General features: G+C 36.0%; 3 protein-coding genes and 1 pseudogene across 5 annotated transcripts; 2 read left to right on the top strand and 2 right to left on the bottom strand.

Annotated features, from left to right (window-relative positions):
• The first annotated feature begins 109 nt into the window (after positions 1-109).
• On the top strand, positions 110-8,231 carry LOC112703771 (protein REDUCED CHLOROPLAST COVERAGE 3). 2 transcript variants are annotated; one of them, XM_025755360.3, is made up of 22 exons: positions 110-530; positions 660-727; positions 821-913; positions 992-1,064; positions 1,633-1,899; positions 1,980-2,044; positions 2,136-2,267; positions 2,354-2,395; positions 2,738-3,196; positions 3,277-3,431; positions 3,637-4,150; positions 4,263-4,325; positions 4,410-4,511; positions 4,624-4,944; positions 5,023-5,115; positions 5,229-5,330; positions 5,412-5,516; positions 5,615-5,748; positions 5,836-6,151; positions 6,269-6,381; positions 6,466-6,550; positions 6,705-8,231. In XM_025755360.3, exons 1-22 carry the CDS (start codon positions 461-463, stop codon positions 7,947-7,949), a joined length of 4,617 nt encoding a protein of 1,538 aa, XP_025611145.1. In that variant the 5' UTR covers positions 110-460; the 3' UTR covers positions 7,950-8,231. The 2 variants fall into 2 exon arrangements, with proteins under 2 accessions (XP_025611145.1, XP_025611146.1); XM_025755361.3 differs by having other exon boundaries at positions 115-530; positions 3,637-4,123.
• A 524-nt stretch (positions 8,232-8,755) lies between these two features.
• On the bottom strand, positions 8,756-9,193 carry LOC112701699 (VQ motif-containing protein 11-like). The gene has a single exon (XM_025752428.1). It carries the CDS (start codon positions 9,191-9,193, stop codon positions 8,756-8,758), a length of 438 nt encoding a protein of 145 aa, XP_025608213.1.
• A 5,384-nt stretch (positions 9,194-14,577) lies between these two features.
• LOC112703776 (DEAD-box ATP-dependent RNA helicase 35-like) lies at positions 14,578-16,673 on the bottom strand (annotated as a pseudogene).
• A 632-nt stretch (positions 16,674-17,305) lies between these two features.
• On the top strand, positions 17,306-21,495 carry LOC112703777 (uncharacterized). 2 transcript variants are annotated; one of them, XM_025755372.3, is made up of 15 exons: positions 17,306-17,605; positions 17,689-17,817; positions 17,889-18,030; positions 18,220-18,366; positions 18,789-18,863; positions 18,987-19,058; positions 19,238-19,309; positions 19,553-19,624; positions 19,752-19,823; positions 19,996-20,067; positions 20,280-20,351; positions 20,500-20,643; positions 20,729-20,800; positions 20,917-21,063; positions 21,178-21,495. In XM_025755372.3, the coding sequence occupies exons 1-15, from the start codon at positions 17,471-17,473 to the stop codon at positions 21,363-21,365; spliced, it is 1,611 nt and encodes a 536-aa protein (XP_025611157.1). In that variant the 5' UTR covers positions 17,306-17,470; the 3' UTR covers positions 21,366-21,495. The 2 variants fall into 2 exon arrangements, with proteins under 2 accessions (XP_025611157.1, XP_025611158.1); XM_025755373.3 differs by lacking the exon at positions 18,987-19,058 and having other exon boundaries at positions 17,311-17,605.
• Positions 21,496-21,514: the final 19 nt, after the last annotated feature.

Genomic DNA, 21,514 nt, shown 5'->3' on the forward strand with positions numbered 1-21,514 from the left:
TTGTTTGATAGATATCACCTTCCAAAAGAAGATGGCGTGTAACACGTGCTGCACAAAAAGTTCACCTACCAAGAAATAGTCCTACTTAAAACTTTTGAATTTAATTTCTGAAACAAATATTCCTACTTAAAACTCGTATTATCAGCGCATTGCGCACACAAGAATTTCTCCTTAGACACCGTGACATTGTTTTTGTTTTATACCTTCTGGAATGAGAGTCTAGGGTCACACAGCTCCTCCCTTCGGCGTTATATTACACACGTGGTTCTTCATTCTTCATGAGAAAAGCCAGCCTGGTTATTAGCACAAAGTGGAGCCCACAAAGCACACTATTTTTCTTTTCTTCTCACGCCCTTTCTTGTGTTTTCAGCTATCATTTTGGGGGCGTTGCTGATGAATTTCAGAAGTTTCTCATTGCCAAAATTACACTTTATTCCGTGACGGCAAAAAGGAAAGGTCAATGGCCCCCAGATCAGGGAAAGGGAAATCTAACAAAGCTAAGGCCTCGAAGAAGAAAAAGGAAGATAAAGGTTATAAGAGCTCTCCATTTGCTGCGAAACGATATCATCATCTTTTCACTTCAAAATAACATTCAACTAAACTATATTATGCTTTTAGGTTTTCACGACTACTTTTTTTAATTTTTACTACTTTTCCAGCAATAATAGAGCCTTCCTTAGTTGACATAATTGTGGTCACCCCATATGACTCACAAGTTGTTCTCAAGGTACGGTTTTTGATTTCCAGAACTGGCATTATGGTTTTGGCTTAATATACATTTCTGATTAGGGTTGCTGTGTCTATTGAAACTTTGGTGAAGGGTGTATCTACTGATAAGATAATTGATGTGAGAAGGTTGCTTGCTCAGAATGTGGAGACATGCCACTTTACCAATTATTCTCTATCACACCAGGTTACATTCTTTTGCATTTTTCTATGCATTTCAGCAATTAATGCATTTAAGCCAGTACCCAATAATGTGTTCCTTTAGGTGAAGGGGCCGAGACTAAATGACAGAATACAAGTTGTCACTTTGAAGCCATGCTTTCTGAGAATGGTTGAGGGTAAGTGTATGTAAACTCCTCCTTCACCATTCTTCAACCATATGTAGAATGCCAATTCCGTGATTATTATTTAAAAAATAAAATAATTATTTTTTCAAGATAAATCTTTTAAGAAAGAATATATTATATTGGTAGAGCACTAGAGGAGCGTTTCTCTTATCCTTGATCATCAGCCTCAAAAATCAAAATAATTGAAAGGCGTGTCCACATTCGTCTCACATTCAATACTTACGTACCATCTTTAATTATGAATGTACTATGTCTATGACTTTGAGCAATCTGAAAGGCCAGAGCTTAGACAGGCCATTATGAATTTGTCTTGTAATTTCCTTGAAATATGAAATATAACATATATGTTTTGAAAAATAAAATGAGTATTATGTATTTAGATTAAGGTGGAAACTCATGTGCAGTCGACTTCACGTGAGTTTTTTATTTTAGATGAAAATTTAATCAAATCAGTCAAATCATCTAACGACTTTTAGGTATCAATTTCAAGTGTAATCGATTTCACCTAAATTAATTTATTTTTTTGTCTAATCGAGTATGGTCCCTCAAAATATTTCAGAGGATTATAGAGAGGAGTCCCAAGCAGTTGAACACGTGCGCCGACTATTGGATATCGTTTCGTGCACAACAAGGTTCTCCAAGCCCAAACCCAACCACAAGCCCAAGAAGAATGGAAAGGCCCAATTAGACAACAACATCATTTCCAGCTCACCGGACAAACCCAACGGCGGCAACGGCGGCGGCAGGCGTGCCCTCCACCCAGCGCCGATGCTCTCAACATTCTACGACTTCTTCTCATTCTCTCACCTCTCTCCTCCCATTTTACGTTCGTATTTTTTCCTCCTTCGTTGCTGTGTTGCAATCTTAGCTTAAATTGCACATTGTTATGGGATTGTGTTGGTGCAGATTTGAAGAGGCGTGAGCTGAAGAATGCAGATGAAAGACGTGAGGGAGACTACTTTGAACTTCAGGTTGCAGCTTTCGACATCTTTTGTAACTGTAACGGAGCCTGAGTCCATAGTAATTAATTATGATTATTTTTGAATTGAAATGTGTTTGTAGATTAAGATATGCAATGGGAAGGTAGTAGAGGTGGTTGCATCAGAGAAAGGGTTCTACTCTCTTGGAAAGCGCTCCCTTCGGACCCACTCTTTACTTCATCTTCTCCAACACCTCACCAGAGCTTTCGCTAACGTATGTATGAACTTGCACTCTGTTTTGTGTTTGTGCAGCACGCGCTATAATAATTGAGCCGCAGTTACGTTCAATTTTTAATGCAGGCATATGGCGCTCTCATGAAAGCTTTTCTTGCACGCAATAAGGTGCCACTGAAACTCTCTTGTTTTATCGTTCAAAATTATATATATGTATGGTATGCGTTTGACTGAGAGACAGAGACTAAGACATAGAGATTAGAATAAATCTCAGTAGTATTCTGTGTAAAGTGGAAGATAAAAATTAAAATTAATTAATTAATTGAAATGAAGGTATTTTAGATATAAAATATTATTAAAATTTCGGTCTCTATCTCTAAAAATTTTAATAACAATCTCTGAACCAACAAACATGATACTGATTCTCATTCTCTCAGTATCTGTACCTCAAAATAAACGCTACCTATATGTTTGTTTCTTCTTACCATTTTGGTCCTTCATGATCATCAGTTTGGGAATCTTCCACTTGGGTTGCGAGCTAATACATGGCTTCTCCCTCCATCTACTTGGAACTATCCTGCTGATGAGGATGAATACTGTGGCGGTCAGGGGCGAAATGGTCAACATGATCTTAGGCCATGGGCTAAAGAGTTTGCTACTCTGGCTTGTCTTCCTTGTGAAACTGAGGAGGAGAGAGAGGTCAGAGATAGAAAAGCATTTCTGCTTCACAATCTGTTTCTTGACACCTCAATATCTAAGGCTGTTGCGGCTATAAACCATGTAATAACATCCAAGTTGAAGTGTTCTCCGGGTTCAATCGTGCATGAGGATTATGTAGGGGACCTATCCATTGTAGTCAAACGTGATGCCGCAGACACTATCCTTAAGCATGATGATAGTAAGCAGGAGGAGCAAGCACAGAAGAATTTACTCAAAGGATTGACTGCAGATGAGAATGTATTTGTGCATGTAAGTTGTCAGTTGTTCATGTGTTCAGAGCTTAAATTTCCACATGTAAGACCCATGCTTTTTTTCTTTCTTCGGTGCAGGATACTGCTTCGTTGACTGTTGTTGTTGTACAGCTCTGCGGATACACTGCAACGGTGAGGGTTGTGGGTGATACCAACATGAGCAAGTCTGAACCTCAAGATATTGAAATAGATGATCAGCAAGATGGTGAGGTTAATGCTCTCAATATCAGCAGGTATGAGCACATCTAATCTAATACAATACTAAATGTGAAACTTCTCTTCAACTATGATCGATCTCTTTAGTCCAGGCATTATTGGTGCTTTGTAATTCCTAAGGGGAAATTATACAGGAGAACTATATATATATATATTATTGCCATTTATGTTGGTAATAGGCTGCATGAATATTTGATCTTAATGAATCTGAGATATTTACAGTTTGAGGCTACTGCTTCATCACCAGTCTGCAGTTGATGCTGATCAATTGGAAGGGTCTGTGACATCTCTATCAAATTTGGGTGATTCTGATTCTTCTAAATATCTAGTTCGGAAGAAGGTTCAAGAATCCTTGGAAAAGTTAAAGGAGGAGGCAGTTCTTCCTAAAAGGTCCATTCGATGGGAACTTGGTTCCAGTTGGATACAGCATCTGCAGAAACAGGAAATATCAAAAGATAATATTTCCAAAAAAGATAGTGGCAATGAAACTGCACAAAATATTAATGGTCTTGGAAAGAAGTTTAAATCATTGAAGAGGAGGGAAAAGGAAGAAACCAGTATAGGTGGTACAGATTTGACAGGCCCAAATGATTACCAACTTGTGCATGTGAACGGGTCATCTGATAAAGTTGAAGCAATCACTGATGATTTAGAAAATTTTACTGAGTTGAAGAAACTTCTTTCTCACACAGCATTTTTGCATCTTAAGGTATCTGGTACTGGTCTTCACTCAAAGGTTTGAAATTGTCCATGTTTTCAATTTTTCGTCCCTTTTTTTTTAACATGCCAATGTTTACATTTCAATTTTTGTTAATTCTATCACTTAATGCGGCTTCTTGTTGCAACAGAAAGTTGACGAGCTGATTACCATGGCACATGATTATTATGATGAAATCGCTTTGCCAAAGCTGGTACCATCAGATTCTCCAACAGATAATAATTTTTATGGATAACATGATTACATGGTCTGAGAACTGAATTCTTTACAATTTTAGGTTATGGAGTTTGGTTCGCTTGAGATTTCCCCGGTTGATGGCCGCACACTAACGGATTTTATGCATTTAAGAGGAATACAGATGGCATCATTGGGTGAAGTGGTGAGAGTTCTATTCCCTCAGATCCCTCCTTCTTACACTGCTAAAAATCTACTATTGTACTTAAACTGGTTTGGTATTACAGTTTGATCTTGTCATGCATTTTATGGATCAGGTAAAACTAGCAGTGGATCTCCCACACATTCAATCACTTTGTATCCATGAGATGGTTACACGAGCTTTCAAGCATTTACTTAAAGCAGTAATTGCCTCAGTTGATTATGTGGAAGACTTATCTTCAGTCATTGCATCAACGTTGAATTTCTTATTTGGAGGCTTCCAAATGAGGCCGTCTGACCAAACAAATCTGAGTGATGATCATTATCTCAGAATTGAGTGGCTCCGTGTAGTTATATCCAAAAAATTTGGATGGACATTAAACGATGAGTTTCAGCAGTTGAGGAAATTATCAGTTCTCAGAGGGCTCTGTCACAAGGTATCATCAATTTGGCTTGTGCTTGTGCTATTATTTTCAGATGATGAGTTTGTAATATGTTATGGTTTTCTCGTACAGGTTGGATTGGAGTTGGTTACGAGGGATTATGACTTGGATTCTCCCATGCCCTTCAAGAAATATGATATTATCAGCATGGTTCCTGTTTGCAAGGTGGGATACTGAATTTAGATTTTTATCAACCTCCAAGCGGATTCTATGTTTGATCTAGTAGTTTTATCATATCACTGAGCCAATTACCAAGAGTGTCATACTTGATTCTACAGCATGTAACATGCTTCTCCGTAGATGGACGCAATTTGTTAGAATCAGCCAAAATTGCTGTCGATAAAGGAAAGAATGTGGAAGCTGTACATTATGGAATAAAGGTAACAATATAATCATCTTGTTTGTTATCTGCCTTAAGCATGATCTGTTATTCTATACAAAACTTGTCTATTTAATTGCAGGCATTGGTGAAGATGATGGCTGTTTGCGGTACCTATAATCGAATTACTGCAAGTGCCTATAATCTTTTAGCTGTGGTTCTTTACCAAGCCGGTTATGGTAATCAGGTGAAGATTCTGTTATATTTGCTTCTCATGTAGTGTAGAAAGTAGAGTCTTTCCATCATTTTGTTGCTAATGAACCTGTTCGAGTTTTGCTTATTTAGGCCACAATATATCAGCAAAAAGCAGTTGATATAAATGAGAGGGAGCTTGGGCTTGATCATCCTGACACAATAAAAAGCTATGGGGACCTTTCTGTCTTTTACTATCGTATGCAACAATACGAGCTCGCTTTGAAGTAGGTTACAATGACTCTCCTCTTCAAAATGGTTTAGAATGCCTATTCCATGAAGAATTTCTGTTGATTTTTGTATTTTTTTCTCAGGTATATAAATCGTACCTTATTCCTTCTTCATTTTACCTGTGGACTGTTTCATCCAAACACTGCAGCGGCTTATATAAACGTGGCTATGGTGGAAGAGGCTATAGGAAATAATGATCTGGCACTCCGGTACATACATGAAGCTCTTAAATGCAACATTAGATTATTAGGACCAGATCATATACAGACTGCTACATGCTATCATGCCATAGCCATAGCTCTTTCTTATATGGAAGCATATTCTCTTAGTGTGCAACATGAGCAAACCAATCTTGAGATACTTCAAAAGAAGCTTGGATCAGAAGATATTCGTACACAGGTGGTGACTTTTGTTGTCTGTATATATAAAAGAATGTTATAACTTGGTAGATGTAATGACAAATGTTGCTGTATATATGCTTATATAGTTATATATAATATGTTTACTCTAATGCAGGAAGCAGCTGCATGTCTTGAATTTTTACAATCAAAAGCTCTAGAGCAGCAAGAAGCTGGCAAAAGTGGAAGTTCAAAGTCAGATGCATCCATTGCAAGTAAAGGTCACCTTAGGTACTGGCTTGGTATCTCCATGTTATTTGTTTCAGATACAACACAGTATTTCAGGGCACCAAAAAACTGACTCTTTTAATGCAGTGTGTCAGATCTTCTGGATTTTATAAGTCCCGAGCTTGATTCCAATAGAAATGAACATGCTCAGAGAAAACAGCAGCGTGGGAAGGTTCTTTGCTAAATTTTTACATGGTGTTACCTTATATATTTGACATTAATTGCTTTATTATTATAAACTGCTGCTACCTTTGTTTTGTAAAATTTTCTGTTGTGTTGCCTCATTATGCAACTGATAGTTGTCGATTATATCTCTAATCTTTCAGATACTTCTACCAATAAGTGACCAAAACCTTCAACGTGAAGATGCACCAAGCAATGTGGGTGTTGTCTATGATGGCTTGGAATATGCTACTGGTATGGCAGAAAACAAAACAGAAGAAAGATCTGGCATGGTGGATTATGAGATTCTCAACAAAAATGGCAATAATGTCCCTATGTATAGTCCACCAGTGTCAAGTGAATCTATTCACCAGGAGGAGATATCATCAGATGAAGGCTGGCAAGAAGCCAATTCAAAAGGGCGATCTGGGAACACTGCGAATAGCAAGTTTGGCCGCAGAGGATCTCATCTCTCAAAGCTGAGCACTACTGTTATCAGGAAAAGTCCACAGAAATCAAGTTCAAGATTCCTCTCAAAAATATTATCTTCATCTAGGCAATCGAAGCCTGAAAACTTAGCTTTCAAAGAAGATTCTACCGGTCAACTAAGTCCAACAAAACCTACTAGAGCCAAAAGTTCTGGTAGCCCAGCAGCTCTGAGCTTTATGGCTTCAAAGTCCATATCTTACAAAGAAGTGGCTGTGGCACCTCCAGGTACAGTTTTGAAGCCCTTGTTAGAGAAAATTATAGTAAATACCGATAATGTAACAAAGGGAGATTATTGCCAAGGTGAAAGCCAACACGAGAAGTCTTCATCAGAAGCTGAGGAGGTTTCCGTTGCTTCTGATGATGCAAGACATACACAAAAAAATGCTAGCAAGATTTCAGCTGCAGCCAAACCATTCAATCCATCATCAGGAACACTGTCCATACTTGACCATTCAGATTCAGGTTCTGTGACAAACTTACATGATGCCAATGCTAATCAAGGCATGCATGTGGAAACCAGGGACAGGAGTGGATACGGGGATACAAGAAGAATCATGAATCCACATGCACCAGAGTTTGTTCCCAGAAATGCATTGCAAATGGAAACCACTGCTAATGTCAGTAAGGCAGAGATAGCAAGGCAGATACTGTTTAGCTTGCTTGTCAAGTCAGCTCAGCAAAATAATGATTCTTTTGCTGAATGTAATGATGAAAATAATGATTCTTTTGCTGAATGTAATGATGAAAAGAATGCGGTGATGCCTCATTCGACTGAGAAAGAAAAAGAAATTGACATGAGTAAGCAAAAGAATGGAGATGGTGAAGGATTTACAGTTGTGAAGAGGAGGAGAAGAAGCAGGAACAAGTTCACAGATGGATTGTATAGCCAGCAGAGTCCCATATGTGCTTCGGTCCTTTAAAAATGTGATCATATCAGCATGAAACGTGTCCCCGCCAAAATCTGGACATCATTTGGATAACAAAGTCATGTCCTAGAAAATTTTCTTTTCGGTCGGATCGATAAGAATTTGTGTCATATACACGTTCTACTTTTGCATTCGTATGTCTACAAACCGTGTCTTACTGCCTTAGCTTTCTGTGAATGAGGTTTTTTTTTATTTTGTGGACACAGTTGATGAATTTGTTCCTCTTGTGTTGGGCTTGTTAATCGTTTAATGGGAAGATTTATGATTTTGTTATCATTGTCGATTTTCTGTATTATTGAAGTGTAAGCTACATCTAAATAAGTTAATACCAAGAAAGAGAAGCTTAGTATGATGTGTTAATTATTACCGAAGCTTAATATGATGTAATGATTTAGCGGATTATTAAGAAGTTGTGAGAAAGTAAGTTGCTGAAATTCAAAAATAATAATAATAGTTTTCGATAGTGGAAGCAAATATATGTCTCTCAAACAAAATCTTGGCATTTTAGATTTTATAAGGAGCATTTTCGATAATTATCACGCAAAAGAGTTTTACATTGCACCTTCTTTGTTCCTCACTGCCATTTAGATTGGCCTTTATAAAACTTATAAATTTTGAATGATTTTCTTTTTCTCTATCTTGACAAATATCGTTGGCTTCGCGGAAGTATGATTAACGTGCAAATTGTAAATATGGAAGAATGAAACTGAAATATTTAACAAGCAAGATAAATTAAGTGTAGAGAGAGTAGAGAGTTAGGAGAGATTATTAATTAAATAAATCAAGAGAGGTGGTTTAGTTTAGTGAGAATTGGTTTGGTTATTATGCAAAGGAAAGAGGGAGAGTAACTGAGGAGTGGTGTGACGATAATGATGAGAAGAAGAAGGAGAAGGCAGTAAGTAGAAGCCTTTGTGAGCTATGACTCTGTCTTCCATTTCCATTTGCAGAGGAGACACGGGGGACGCCGACGATACGGATGATGATGATGGAGTAGTGGCGTCGGTGAAGAAAGGTGGCCTTTCTGAGAGGCCGCCTATGGTGAGCTCTAGCTTCTTTGCGGCGTAGGCGTGGCGCCTCTCCTGTAGCTTGAAGCTTGCTGCTGCTGCTTTCTTCTTCGGTGCTCCGGTGAGTTTCTGCACCACTTCCCTGAAGTTTGATGGATCTGCTTGCACGAACGTCGTGTTCCCTATTCTTGCTGCATCCCAACTGTAGGACGAGCTTCCTCTATGTATATGCATGCTTCTCTCTCTCTCTTTCTAATTGACGAGGAATGAAACGTCGTGTGTCGTGTGTATGTTATGTTATATTTAAGGGTGACTAGCGAGTAAGGGAGCATGTTAGCATGGTACAAAGAGTTTAGGAAAAAAATCTAGAATTATTTAAAAAAATATTATTTTTATTATTTATATTTGTTTTTATCCATAGTTACAAAGTTCTTATCAATATATAAACCAAGAGTAAGTTAAGAATACGCTCGCTATAAAATAATATTTTAATAATAGAGGGGACACTAAAGAAAGATTCAACAATTAATTACTACTACTATATGATATGCCTTTCTTTAATAATGTAGTTCAATTTCATAATTTCTGATTTACTGTTCTATTTCCTGTTATTTAATGTTTAATTAATAATAATGAGGGCAGGCAGACAAGTCTGGGTGACACTTTTGACTTTTTTTTAATCGATCGTAATCATAACTGTGTTCAGAGGGCACTGCACATGGAGTGCAAACTGAAACGCTGAATTTTGGCTGCATATATATAATATTAATAATAATAATAATGTGACAGTGCTACTGCTGCTTTGTAAAAACGAAAAGTGATGCTGCTAATGCTAACTTCACAACTTCCTCGTGATTGGATCAGCATTACTCAATTTCACAGCAATAACAGAATATACTTTACTATTTATTTGTTAAGTAGTAGTAAGTGTGGTAGCTAAGCTAATAGGATAGCTAGCAATAATGAAGTAATGACAAAAAGAGATTTCACTACTTATATTTACTTTTTACTGGAAGCAATGAAAACAAGAATAAGTGAGACTGAGGATGAATGGATTGGTGGTCCAGCACTCTGAATTTTTGAATAATCACCAGGTAGGGGCCAGAGGGGGATCACTGAAGAACCTAGCAGAAAGGAACCACCACTATTTTGCACTGCAACACTCGCATAGTTAGGTCACTGTCTCAGATACCACCTTAGGTCCTTAGCTTATGGTTTCACTTATGTGATTTCTGATTCTCTCTTTTTTTTTATAAACAAAAATAGTATCATATTTTTATAATGATAAAAATAAATATTTCAATGCATGCCCATTGCTATTGCCATTGCCATTGCAGTGGCTTGTTAAATTTGGTTGCAGCTTTTTTCTCTTTAGAGTTTGCGTGAGGGATTGCACTTTGACATTCAGGGGAAAAAAAAATAGTACTTGTCTCAGTCTCAGGCCTTTCTTTTTGGTTTTGCTTCTATTATTTGCACTTCATTTGCTTTACCCTTCTTTTCTTTTCTAATTGCTTCTCCTTTATTTTATTTCTGACATGCTTTCTATTGTGTGCCCATATAGGCCAACATCATGCATTCACAAGGTAAGAGAGATTATTTGACAGAAAAGTACGGGTAGACAATGAAAATATTAAATAATATGAATAATAGATATATCGTATGTTCATTTCACTAACTGTACGGATGGTTATTTTAATATTAAGATTTAGATAAATAATTTAAAATATAATATATTTTTATTTGATTAGTGGTTGTTCATATTATTTAAGATGGTTATTGTTTATTTAACAATTCCCTTATTTGACAGGGACCTTGACACAATTTCATTTATATTACCTCTTCCCACATTAGATTCACCTTATCCACCTCTTCATATCCATCTCTAGATTTAATTTTATATGAATCAAGATAACATACTTTATGAACTTATATAAGTTAATCTATTTATCTTCATCAATTATATAATGTGTTTCTTTAATTTGTTTTCTCATTGCAAACTTGAGCTATCTGTAGTTTATAGGCCAGTTTTTGAGAGGCAAATGATCTAGAAGCTAGATAATAAGCTCTAATAATAATGAAGGAGGAGACAGTATTTTCAACGTGATTAATTCCGCGGCACCCTTTTAAGATTCCATGGTTACAACCACCATGAGTTTACTTTGAGAAGAACTATCCTAGCTAGCATCATGCATCACTTTGCCCCACAAAAAGGGATGGAAAAAAAAAATCAGAATTAGACTTTTGATTTCACTAATCAACTTCATTTTACGCACGGAAGAGGATAAGGCACCAATATCCAAGAGCATATGCTTCCATAAATTTAGTGATGCAATCGAAGAAAGAAAACTAAGAATATGAGAATAAGCTGTCTTGACTTTTGTGTTTCTGTGGAGAGTAACCTTTCTAGAAATTTATTATCTAACACATATGTTTAGAAATTAAAAAAAAATTGTAGTCATTAACCAAATTTTTTAAATATTTATGCAAAATATTAGTAAGAATGAGAAAAAATAAGAAGTATGAAATTTTGTGAAAAGATAGATGAGATAAAAAAAATGTGTGAAGTGAATGTTGATTTATATAATAAATATAAAAATGAGTAAGTATGAAAGAAAATGATGAATTATGTTTTATTACTCAATTTATATCTATTAAAGAGAAATAACAATAACATTGAAATCATATAGTATATATCTTATATAAAAGTAAAGAATAAGAATATAAAAAGTACAGAGTAACTTAAAAAAAAATAAATACTATAAGAGTGAGAAAAAAAATGAATAAGAATCTAAGTTATAATTCTATAAGGTAATCATAAAGAAAGAGTGAATATAAAAAAGATGAATTATGTTTATACTTAATGGAGAGAAATAATATTAATATTAAAGGCATATAGTAGTTAATTTTTTTATATTGATTAAATATATGTATAATACGTTGTTATTGGAAGATTAGTTGTTGTTTTATATATGGCGTTTTTTTTAATGATATTATTCAAATTGAACGGTCCGATTTGTTTGAAAAAAAATAAACTACAAATTGAAGGGTCCGATTTATACTTTTAAATTTTTTTATTTTTGAAAACGAAAATTGGACAGTCTAATTTTAATATTAAAATTTTTTTAATTTTCAAAAACACAAATCAGACCGTCTAATTTATGAACAAAACAATACAAAGAAATTGGAGAGATCATTTGTGTAACCTACAGCAACGTAAAACACTTTTTTTCTCACATTATTTTGTGATAGACATCTCTCCATCACACACAAAAAATAATAAGCAGCATATAGTATCTTATATAAAAATAAAAAATAAAAAAATATAAAAATATAAAATAATTAAAAAAATATCATGAGTGAAAAAAATAAAAAAATTCTAAACTATAATAATGAGATACATGAAAATAAAAACAAAAAATGTAAAAGTAATTTAATTAAAATTAAAAAATAATTTAATCAATTAAATAATAAATAAATTATGCTAATTATCTATTTATGTTGATGGTGCATAATACTAAAAAAAATAAAAGATTAAAAATGTATTAAAAAATTATTTCGAGTTCTGATTTAATATATCTAAATAGATAGATGGATATACTTTGACATGAAACCTTATGACAACAATACTCAGTAAATTGAGGCAGCAACATATATATTTGCAGTGATTATTATTTTGAAAAAAAAGTGCACATAATAGTGTGATTTATGATCTATCTTCTATGGGGAAAAAAAAAATTAATGTTGAGAGGCGTACGTGGGGAGCATCATGATGGCCAGCAAATTAAATAAGAGAAGGTAACTAAATCAGGGAAACGTGAAGTAGTTGTGACTGTAAGTCTTTTAATTCAATAAAATAATTTGTTATTGCCAGACAACCCAGCAAATTAAAGTGGCTTTAACCGTACCAGAATCTGATCCAATATAAACAATTATGACCAATTTGATGAACTGGTTTCTTGTGTATTTTTTGTGTTGCATATGCTTTGAATGGATATGATGGACAAGTGTTAGGTGTCTGGGTTTTATAGAGGACTTTTAAACAAATGAAAGATTATCCTTTAAGGATAAGTCGACAATAAAAATATATACTTTTGTGCTGATTTGTGTGTGTATGACTCATATTTAAAACCCTCATAAACGAATACAAGGCATCTCTCTCTTATTAAGTCTAAGGTGAAGCCCTGAATTGGATAAACCTGAACCCGTAGTAAATAGCATGTAATTACATATTCTTTGTTTTTTTCGTCCGGGTAATTATATATTCTTCAGTTCACTGAATTTAGTATATGATGTGACAATGAAAATCTTCTTATTTCATTTTATTTTTATTTTCTTGGTCACAAATCACAATGTAAAACTTTAGTGTATCTCATCTTCCAATTAAGGCCTTATTTTGGTCAGATAAATTGGGCCTTAACTTTACTTTCTTGCTTGAAATCTGGCGTTTTACACTGAGGTTTGTTTTTGTTTTGCCACTGCCCAAGAGATAGAATTGAAGTTAACCAAGTTGGGTTGGTCTAATAGTTAGTTCACTAGTCCTTTTAAGTAAGTGTCGGGGGTTCGAATTCCGCCTTGTGCATGCAGCAACCTATTGGCCAGCGGCAAACTCTTAAATGGAGCTCACTACTGCGACGGTTTAGTCATTGACCTGCCGGATTGTGGGATACCATGGGAAACAAAAAAAAAAGAATTGAAGTTCCTTGAGCAAAAAGAAAAAGGTGAAAACCAAAGCAAAATCAGACCAAAATCAAAGCAAATCCCACCCTAACCAAGAAACAAATTTTTCACTTCAACATGTTTGAACTTTTAATGTTATGACTTACACAATTTATGTTGATCTTCTAGTACTATCTTAAAGTGAAATGGAAAAACTGTTACATGGAGAATTTTGATTCTTAAAGATTCTAAACATAACCATGCAAGATGAAGTGCCATGCAAGATGAAGTGCACCTCGTACAAACATGCATAAATAAAACCACTCTAATTCAAAAAAAAGATTGTCATAAAAATATTTAGAGAAATACTATTTGTACATCAAAATTAGCCACTAAAATTAAACACCAATGTATTTGTATATAAATACATATGTGGTTTAATTTATTTTTAATATGTGAAGGAGCCATTTTCATAGTTACTGTGCCCGCTGTTAAAATAAGGTCTGCCTGCCTAGGACTAGATCGCGGTACCAGTCCATAACGATCAAAGTCGAATTGTACTCCAACATATATTTTATACTGGTGGCTGACTTTGGTGTACATATACCATAACTCGAACATTTATTCATAATAAGCTATGGTTTGAAATCATAGTCGAAGTCTGCCATTCAGCACGCTTCGATAGTAGTGCTTCCACTTCTATATTGGGCCGCATACACATACCTTATTATGTTCAATGCTCAGATCGGTTATGCTAGTATGCTACTCTAATGTCTAATTACCATCCTAAGTTGCTAGTACATGTGGAATCCGAACAAAGCAAGTGATTAGTGAATAAGAGATTAATTTCAAGCTCCTTAATGATTGAACGTGGGAAAGAAGATATTTTGTAGCAGGCTATAAGGTGAAGAAGTGAAGCTGATTGATTAAGAAGTTGATTTAAGACATTGTGAGCCATTCCAGAATCAAAACAAAACTTGTTAACTTTTTCGATAGTTACATGAGCAAGTCTTCTGTTATGGGCTTATGGCATACACGATCTGGAAATGCATACACTAACAGTTCCCTGAACGACTTAACTGAATATGTTTGTGTACGTTCGGATCATCCTAGATTACATAAACGGATCAAACAGAAGCTATAAACTATATCCTACTTACTAAAGTTTAAAAACTAGCTGTAGAATTGTAACACCCTTCAAATTTCTCCCCTGTAGCCACCAGATCCAAAATAATCCTTCCTAGTATTAGCAATCGCCATGCTCTTCTGATGCTCAAATTTAGGACAATCACGGATGCGATGACCAAGACCGCCACAATATGCACATCCCTTGACACCAGTTTTGCCAGTAATCTCATCATTTTCTTCTGTGGGATCAATCAAATCTGCCAAAACTGGAGGAATCCTCTGCTTAGCTTCTTGCAGGAGGTGTTTCAGATCAAGCAGTGTTGTCTCACTTTGGTTCTTGTTTATGAAAGTGGTTGCTATGCCAGTCTTGCCACATCTTCCAGTCCTTCCAATTCTATGCACATAATTCTCGATTTCAGCCGGCATGTCATAATTGATGACATGCTGAATATCAGGAAAATCCAGACCCTTCGACGCGATATCAGTTGCAACCAACACATCTTTCTTTCCAGACTTAAAGGCCGCAATGGCATACTCTCGCTCTTCTTGATCCTTGCCTCCATGAACCGCGACTGCCTCCACTCCTTTCATTAGAAGATATTCATGAATGTCATCCACATCAGCCTTGTTTTCGCAGAACACCAAAACAGGTGGTGGGGTTTTCTGGAGGCACTCAAGGAGATACACTATTTTGGCCTCTTGCTTGACATACTCTACCTCCTGAATCACATCAAGATTTGCAGCCCCTGCCCTTCCCACATTCACTATAACTGGCTTCACCAAAGCGCTTCTTGAGAAGTTCTGGATTTTGGTTGGCATGGTGGCAGAGAACAGAAGGGTCTGCCTCTGAGCTTTGAAGTGATCAAAGACTTCTCTAATGTCATCCTCAAACCCCAAATCCACCAACCTATCAGCCTCATCCAGTGTCAAGTACCTACAACTGTCAAGATTCATCTTCTTCTTTGCCAGCAAATCCTTCAATCTTCCAGGAGTGGCAACAACAATATGAACACCCTTCTTCACAACATCCACCTGTGATCTCATGTCCATCCCACCAATACAAAGCAACGGCCTCAGCTCCGGATAACCGGCTTCCCTCAAAGGCTTCAAGAACTGCTCAACAACTTCATAAGTCTGCCTTGCAAGTTCCCTAGATGGGCAAACAACCAATCCAAAAGGGCCTTCTCCGGGAACAACCGGCATCATAATCTCCTCCTGCAATGCCAGCATGATCATTGGAAGCACAAAGACAAGAGTCTTGCCAGAGCCGGTGAAAGCAATGCCAATCATATCTCTTCCTGATAGAATGACAGGAAGGCCCTGCACCTGAAAGTCGGTTGAAGTATCCCTTTTGCTCTGAGCTTGTTTAAGATGGGATCAGGGAACCTCATGTCCTTGAAATTCTTAACAGGGCAAGGGACATCTTCACCGTCAACAATGATATGCCACTGTTTCCGGATCAAATCAGTTTCCCTTTTGGGCATGGTTCTCAGGCGCAGAGGTGGTTTCCACCCAGTTGGCAGAGGCTCAGAGTAAGTGATTCCCTTCGCCAATTCACGAACGGACAAAAGGGTTTTTCTGTCAGGCAAATTGTCGAGCATCTCCTGCTCTTGTTGAAGAATCTGCTCCGTAGCACTGATCTCCGGCTGTTCCTTTTTCAGCTGCGAAGCCTTAACCAGAAGGCTCGGTTTCGCTTCGCTCGCATCATCGCCAACGAAGGAGGAGGAGGAAGAAGAAACAAAGTACTTCCCTTTTTGTTGAAGGATGTTCTGTGCTTGCATGGCCCTGCGCTTCGCCACCGGCACGTACTCCACGTAATCATCATCTTCTTCCATCATCTTCGATACCAAATACGAACTTTACTACTCAATTCGAGAAGAGAGTAGTGGAACTGCAAGGCACCAACTGCTGAAACAGGGAAAATGCGTAACAAACCGCCATAGTTTTTTTTTTGCCGCCATACTTTTGGGCTTTTGGCACTGCTTGAAGGCTTGGCTGTTGGGCCCAAAATAAATTGGCCCATTTGACTTTTGACAGTTTTGCGTTAACGAAAAATCACGTATATTAATAAAAAAAAGGAGAATGCTAGGTAAACAATGATCATTTTGAACAACATGAATAATTACTAATTAAATAAAAATACATTACATCCTAATTTAATACTACTAATTAAATTTAAGATTAATTTACTCTTTTAATCCTATTAATTCACATTGTTCATATATTGTTCAAAAATATTATTGGTTACCTATATTTTTCTATAAAAGAATCACGTATATTAATAACAGAAACATATAAGAGAAGTGTTAGAGATAGTAATTTTTTTTGTTTTATAATTATCAATTGACTATCAATAATATTTTTAATGGTATAGAATTACATCTAACGATGAGAAATTACTCATTTTTTTATTAGGTGTTCGTCACAAAACACAAAAGTTGTCGGATCCCTAGATTTTTTCATAAAATAATAATAAGGAAGATAAATACGTAACTTTAACTGGCTCCTGTCACTGTCACTGATATTTTTCTTATTCATGAATGCATTCCGTTACAAGTTACTACTTATTTTGAATTGAGATGTCAAGTGTTCATGTTGATGTCGTGGGTCCCATTCACATTCCCATCCCCTTCCAACTTGGTAACTCCTTTTCCATAATACCAAACTCGACCCCATTCTTTCTCATAACTGTCAACTGCTAAGAATCAGAATCAGAATCAGAATCCGATGGTGGTTTCTGGTAGAGAAGATGCACACAAGCGTCTTTGCAGCTCCAAATTGTTCAAATCTTGGGCTTCTTATCCACAAAAGGGCCAACACTGTCCATCACTTCTCAATTTGTGCATCCACGCAGCCACCCAGGTGCTCCTCCACCTTCCACCTTCCACCATTATCGTTTTGTTTCTCTTTGGTGATCACTAACTCATTCTTTCCTTCCTGTACAGGACATACTTCAATATCATACCTTTTCTGAACTCCCACCGGATTTAACTCAGCAAATTTTCAACAACCTACTTTTCTCTCGTCGTCTCACGCGCCCTTCCCTCCAAGCTTTTCGACATTGCTCCCTCCAGGTATTAGCTATTATTAGGTCAACAATTGTGTGTACTGTGTACTTGTGGATGATCATGTTATTGTTTGACAGGATATTTACTTGGGAGAATATGATGCTGATGTTGTGGATGATTCTTGGATGGATATCGTCTCATCACAAGGTTCATCTCTGCTTCATCTGGATCTATCAGCCTCTCAACTCACTGACTATGGACTCAGCTATCTGCAACAAGGTAATTAAACATATCATTTCTCTAAATCTTAATCTCTGTGACCTAATTTCAGATCATGGGCTGCTCTATATCTGTGGTATGCTATTCTTACAATCTATGTGGCTCTGAATTTTATTGATCTGCATATAAAGGATAAGAATCTTCTTATGCCCTCAAGGTTTACATCTGACAATAATAAAACTCTTGCAGGCCTGACAAACTTGACGAGTTTGAGTTTTGGAAGAAACCATGCAATTTCTGCTGAAGGAATGAGTGCTCTTTCTGGTCTAGTTAACTTGGTCAACTTGAATTTGGAGAGATGTCCTGGGATTCATGGAGGCCTTGTTCATCTTCAAGGTCGTTTCATATATTCAACTTTGGGAAAACATGAAGGAGATAATATCATTTTACTCTTTGGTTCAAGTCATTTGTCATTGGATGAAAGAAAAAAAATGAACATAATTGTTTGAGTTATTATAACAACCATGCTAGGTGTAGCCACTAGCCACCAAGATAGAATATACATTGGAATACAAAATATACATTAAAAATGAGTTAAACTACACATGTATTTATATATAAATACATGGTGGTTGATTTTAGTATGTGATTTTGGTGTGCAAATAGCATTTTTGTTATTCTAATTGAGAAAAATTGAGGTTCAATTCTTTTATTGTTAATGTTGTTAAGTTAGTGAGTTTCATACCTTACCATAATGTTGTACAGTTCAAAGTTTTGTTTGCACATCACAATTCAAGGATATGGTCCATGCTTTTCAGGTTTAACCAAGTTGGAATCTCTGAATCTGAAGTGGTGTAATTGCATAATAGATGTCGATATGAAACCTCTATCAGGTTGGTTTCATATTCTTCCGTATGTGAGCCAAAGTCACTGATATTCTAATTATTACATTCACTGCACAAGCATACATGGTGAGATGAGTAACAGAACAGATTTTTCATTGAATTTACCTGCAGAGCTTACAAACCTGAAAAGTCTTGAGATTTCCTCCAGTAAAGTCACAGATATTGGCATCCGTTTTCTAAAAGGTATTGTGCATTGCATTGTAGAACTGTTCCAACATATAGCCACTAGATTTGTTTCCACAATGCACTGATATTGTGTTAATGGCATCCAAATGTCTTGTGTATGAGTGTTTCTGATTAACAATTTAAGAGAAATGAATTTGATAATTTCATGCTCATCTTCTTTCCTTGCCTCATTTCAGGGCTACAAAATCTTGCTCTGTTAAATTTGGAAGGCTGCTTTGTAACAGCTGCATGCTTGGATACTCTTGCAGGTTGAATCACTTCACAGACCTTATTTATTTATTTATTTATTTTGTGAGGGGAGGAATAAGTTTATCTTGATAATATCTATGCCAAAGAGCTTTAGGTGTATCTTCTTATTCATTTAAAAATTGAAGGTTTCAGGTTGAACCAACTGACGTTACTTTTTACAGAACTTTCTTTGTTGGATTTAAGATTAACTAAAGAATCATTCAAGCAACAAGTTAATATTGTGGTTGATTGTTTTCTGCCAGAGCTTCCAGCCCTCTCGAACTTGAATATCAGTAGATGCAATTTTACTAACAATGGATGTGAAATGTTTTCACGTAAGTTGTAGACTTGTCACTTGTACAGCTAGCTACTCAATATATACTTATTGGGTTTCACTTTTTGGTTGTGAATACTAAGTTTGTATTATTGGCTTCTTTTGTTTGTTTTCTTTATATCTGTCAGGACTGGAAAATTTGGAAGTGTTAAACTTGGGATTTAATGAAATAACAAATCCATGTCTAGGACACTTGAAAGGTGATGATTGTTGAAATATTGCGGAATTTGACCCATAATCTTGTATTCTTGCTTGCAGTCATTGAGTATTAATTTCGTATGCATAACATTTCCGATACAGTGCTACTCAGTAACATCATATTTGCTAGGTTTGAATTGAATACCAATTTATGTACCCTTTTTTATCAAGCAGGACTGACAAAGTTGAAGAGCTTGAACCTTGATTCATGCAGAATTGATGATGATGGATTGGTCCACCTGGCAGGTACTTAATTACTTATGTTCGAATTTATTACATAAATATGCTTTGGATGGTAATTTGCCACAAACTTAAGGAAAGAAAATCCAAAAAGCCTTAGAAGTATGCACCAAGCATCTATTAGGTTATTTTGCATGCATGTGTTTTGTCATTGAAAATTCACATATCCGCTCCTTGCTTAATGGATTTACAATAATTTGAATGCTTATATATTTTAGGACATCAGCAATTAAAATGTCTGGAACTCTCTGATACAGAAATTGGAAGCAGTGGACTTCAACATTTATCAGGTTTAGTATGCAGCCATGTTTATTTCCTGAACTGATCATATAATATATTTATCTATGCATGAGCTATATATCATAGAGTAAGTAGAATTCTGTGAACATCTTTTTATAGTGATATTCTATTTATTCATTTTATATTTTGTTGGTATAGGAATGTCTAGTCTGGAGAAACTAAATGTGTCATTCACAATGATTAGTGATAGTGGTATAAGTGAATTGTGTGGACTGTCATCTCTCAAGTCACTCAATTTGGATGCTCGCCGTGTTACTGATTATGGACTCGCTACCCTTGCAAGTACGTTTCTATGCAATGATTTTCTTTTTCTTTTTATCTCTCTTTCTGTTGTTACCAATAATCTCCATCATCCATGCTCATGCAGGTTTGTCCGGGCTTACTGACCTGGATTTGTTTGGGGTACAGATCACAGATTTTGGAACAAACTACCTCAAAAGTAACAACTGTTTTAATTTCTCAGAGTGATTTTGATACTTTGAATGTATCCCGCTTGAATTATTTGGATTTTGGATCATATCTTTACTAACTTTGTTTAATTTATATGGAAAACAGACTTTAAGAGCTTGCAGTCGCTGGAAATATGCGGTGGAGGATTGACCGATGATGGTGTGAAAAATATAAAAAATCTTTCGTCTCTTATGTTCTTGAACTTATCACAAAACTCCAACCTCACAGACACTGCACTCCACTTAATTTCGGGTACATTGTTCTGTTTGAGAAAAACATGATCATGAGCATGTTCTTGTTTGGTCTGTAATCAGTGTCCTATTTTTAGTGCTCATATTATGCATGCAATTCCACCTCTATTTTCAGGGCTTACTAGTTTGGTTTCTTTGAATGTTTCAAATTCGAGGATCACGCGTGATGGGCTGCAGCATCTGAAAACACTACACAAGTTGAGGTCTTTGTCAATGGAGTCATGTGAGGTGACAGCAAATGACGTTAAGGAACTTAAATCAAAATATCTCCCGAATCTCGTAAGCTTTCGCCCTGAAGACTAGTTTAGGATTATTATATCCTGATTGTACGTACGTTTTACAATGTTTGTTGACTTATTGTTAGACTCGCCATTGTAATTCATCTGGATTTGCAAGTGTAAATATACAATAATTCAATGTCTAAATTATCAAATCAGTGTTGGCGATGAGGA

The sequence above is a fragment of the Arachis hypogaea genome, chromosome 7 (genome assembly GCF_003086295.3).
Source record: "Arachis hypogaea cultivar Tifrunner chromosome 7, arahy.Tifrunner.gnm2.J5K5, whole genome shotgun sequence".
NCBI lineage: Eukaryota > Viridiplantae > Streptophyta > Magnoliopsida > Fabales > Fabaceae > Arachis > Arachis hypogaea.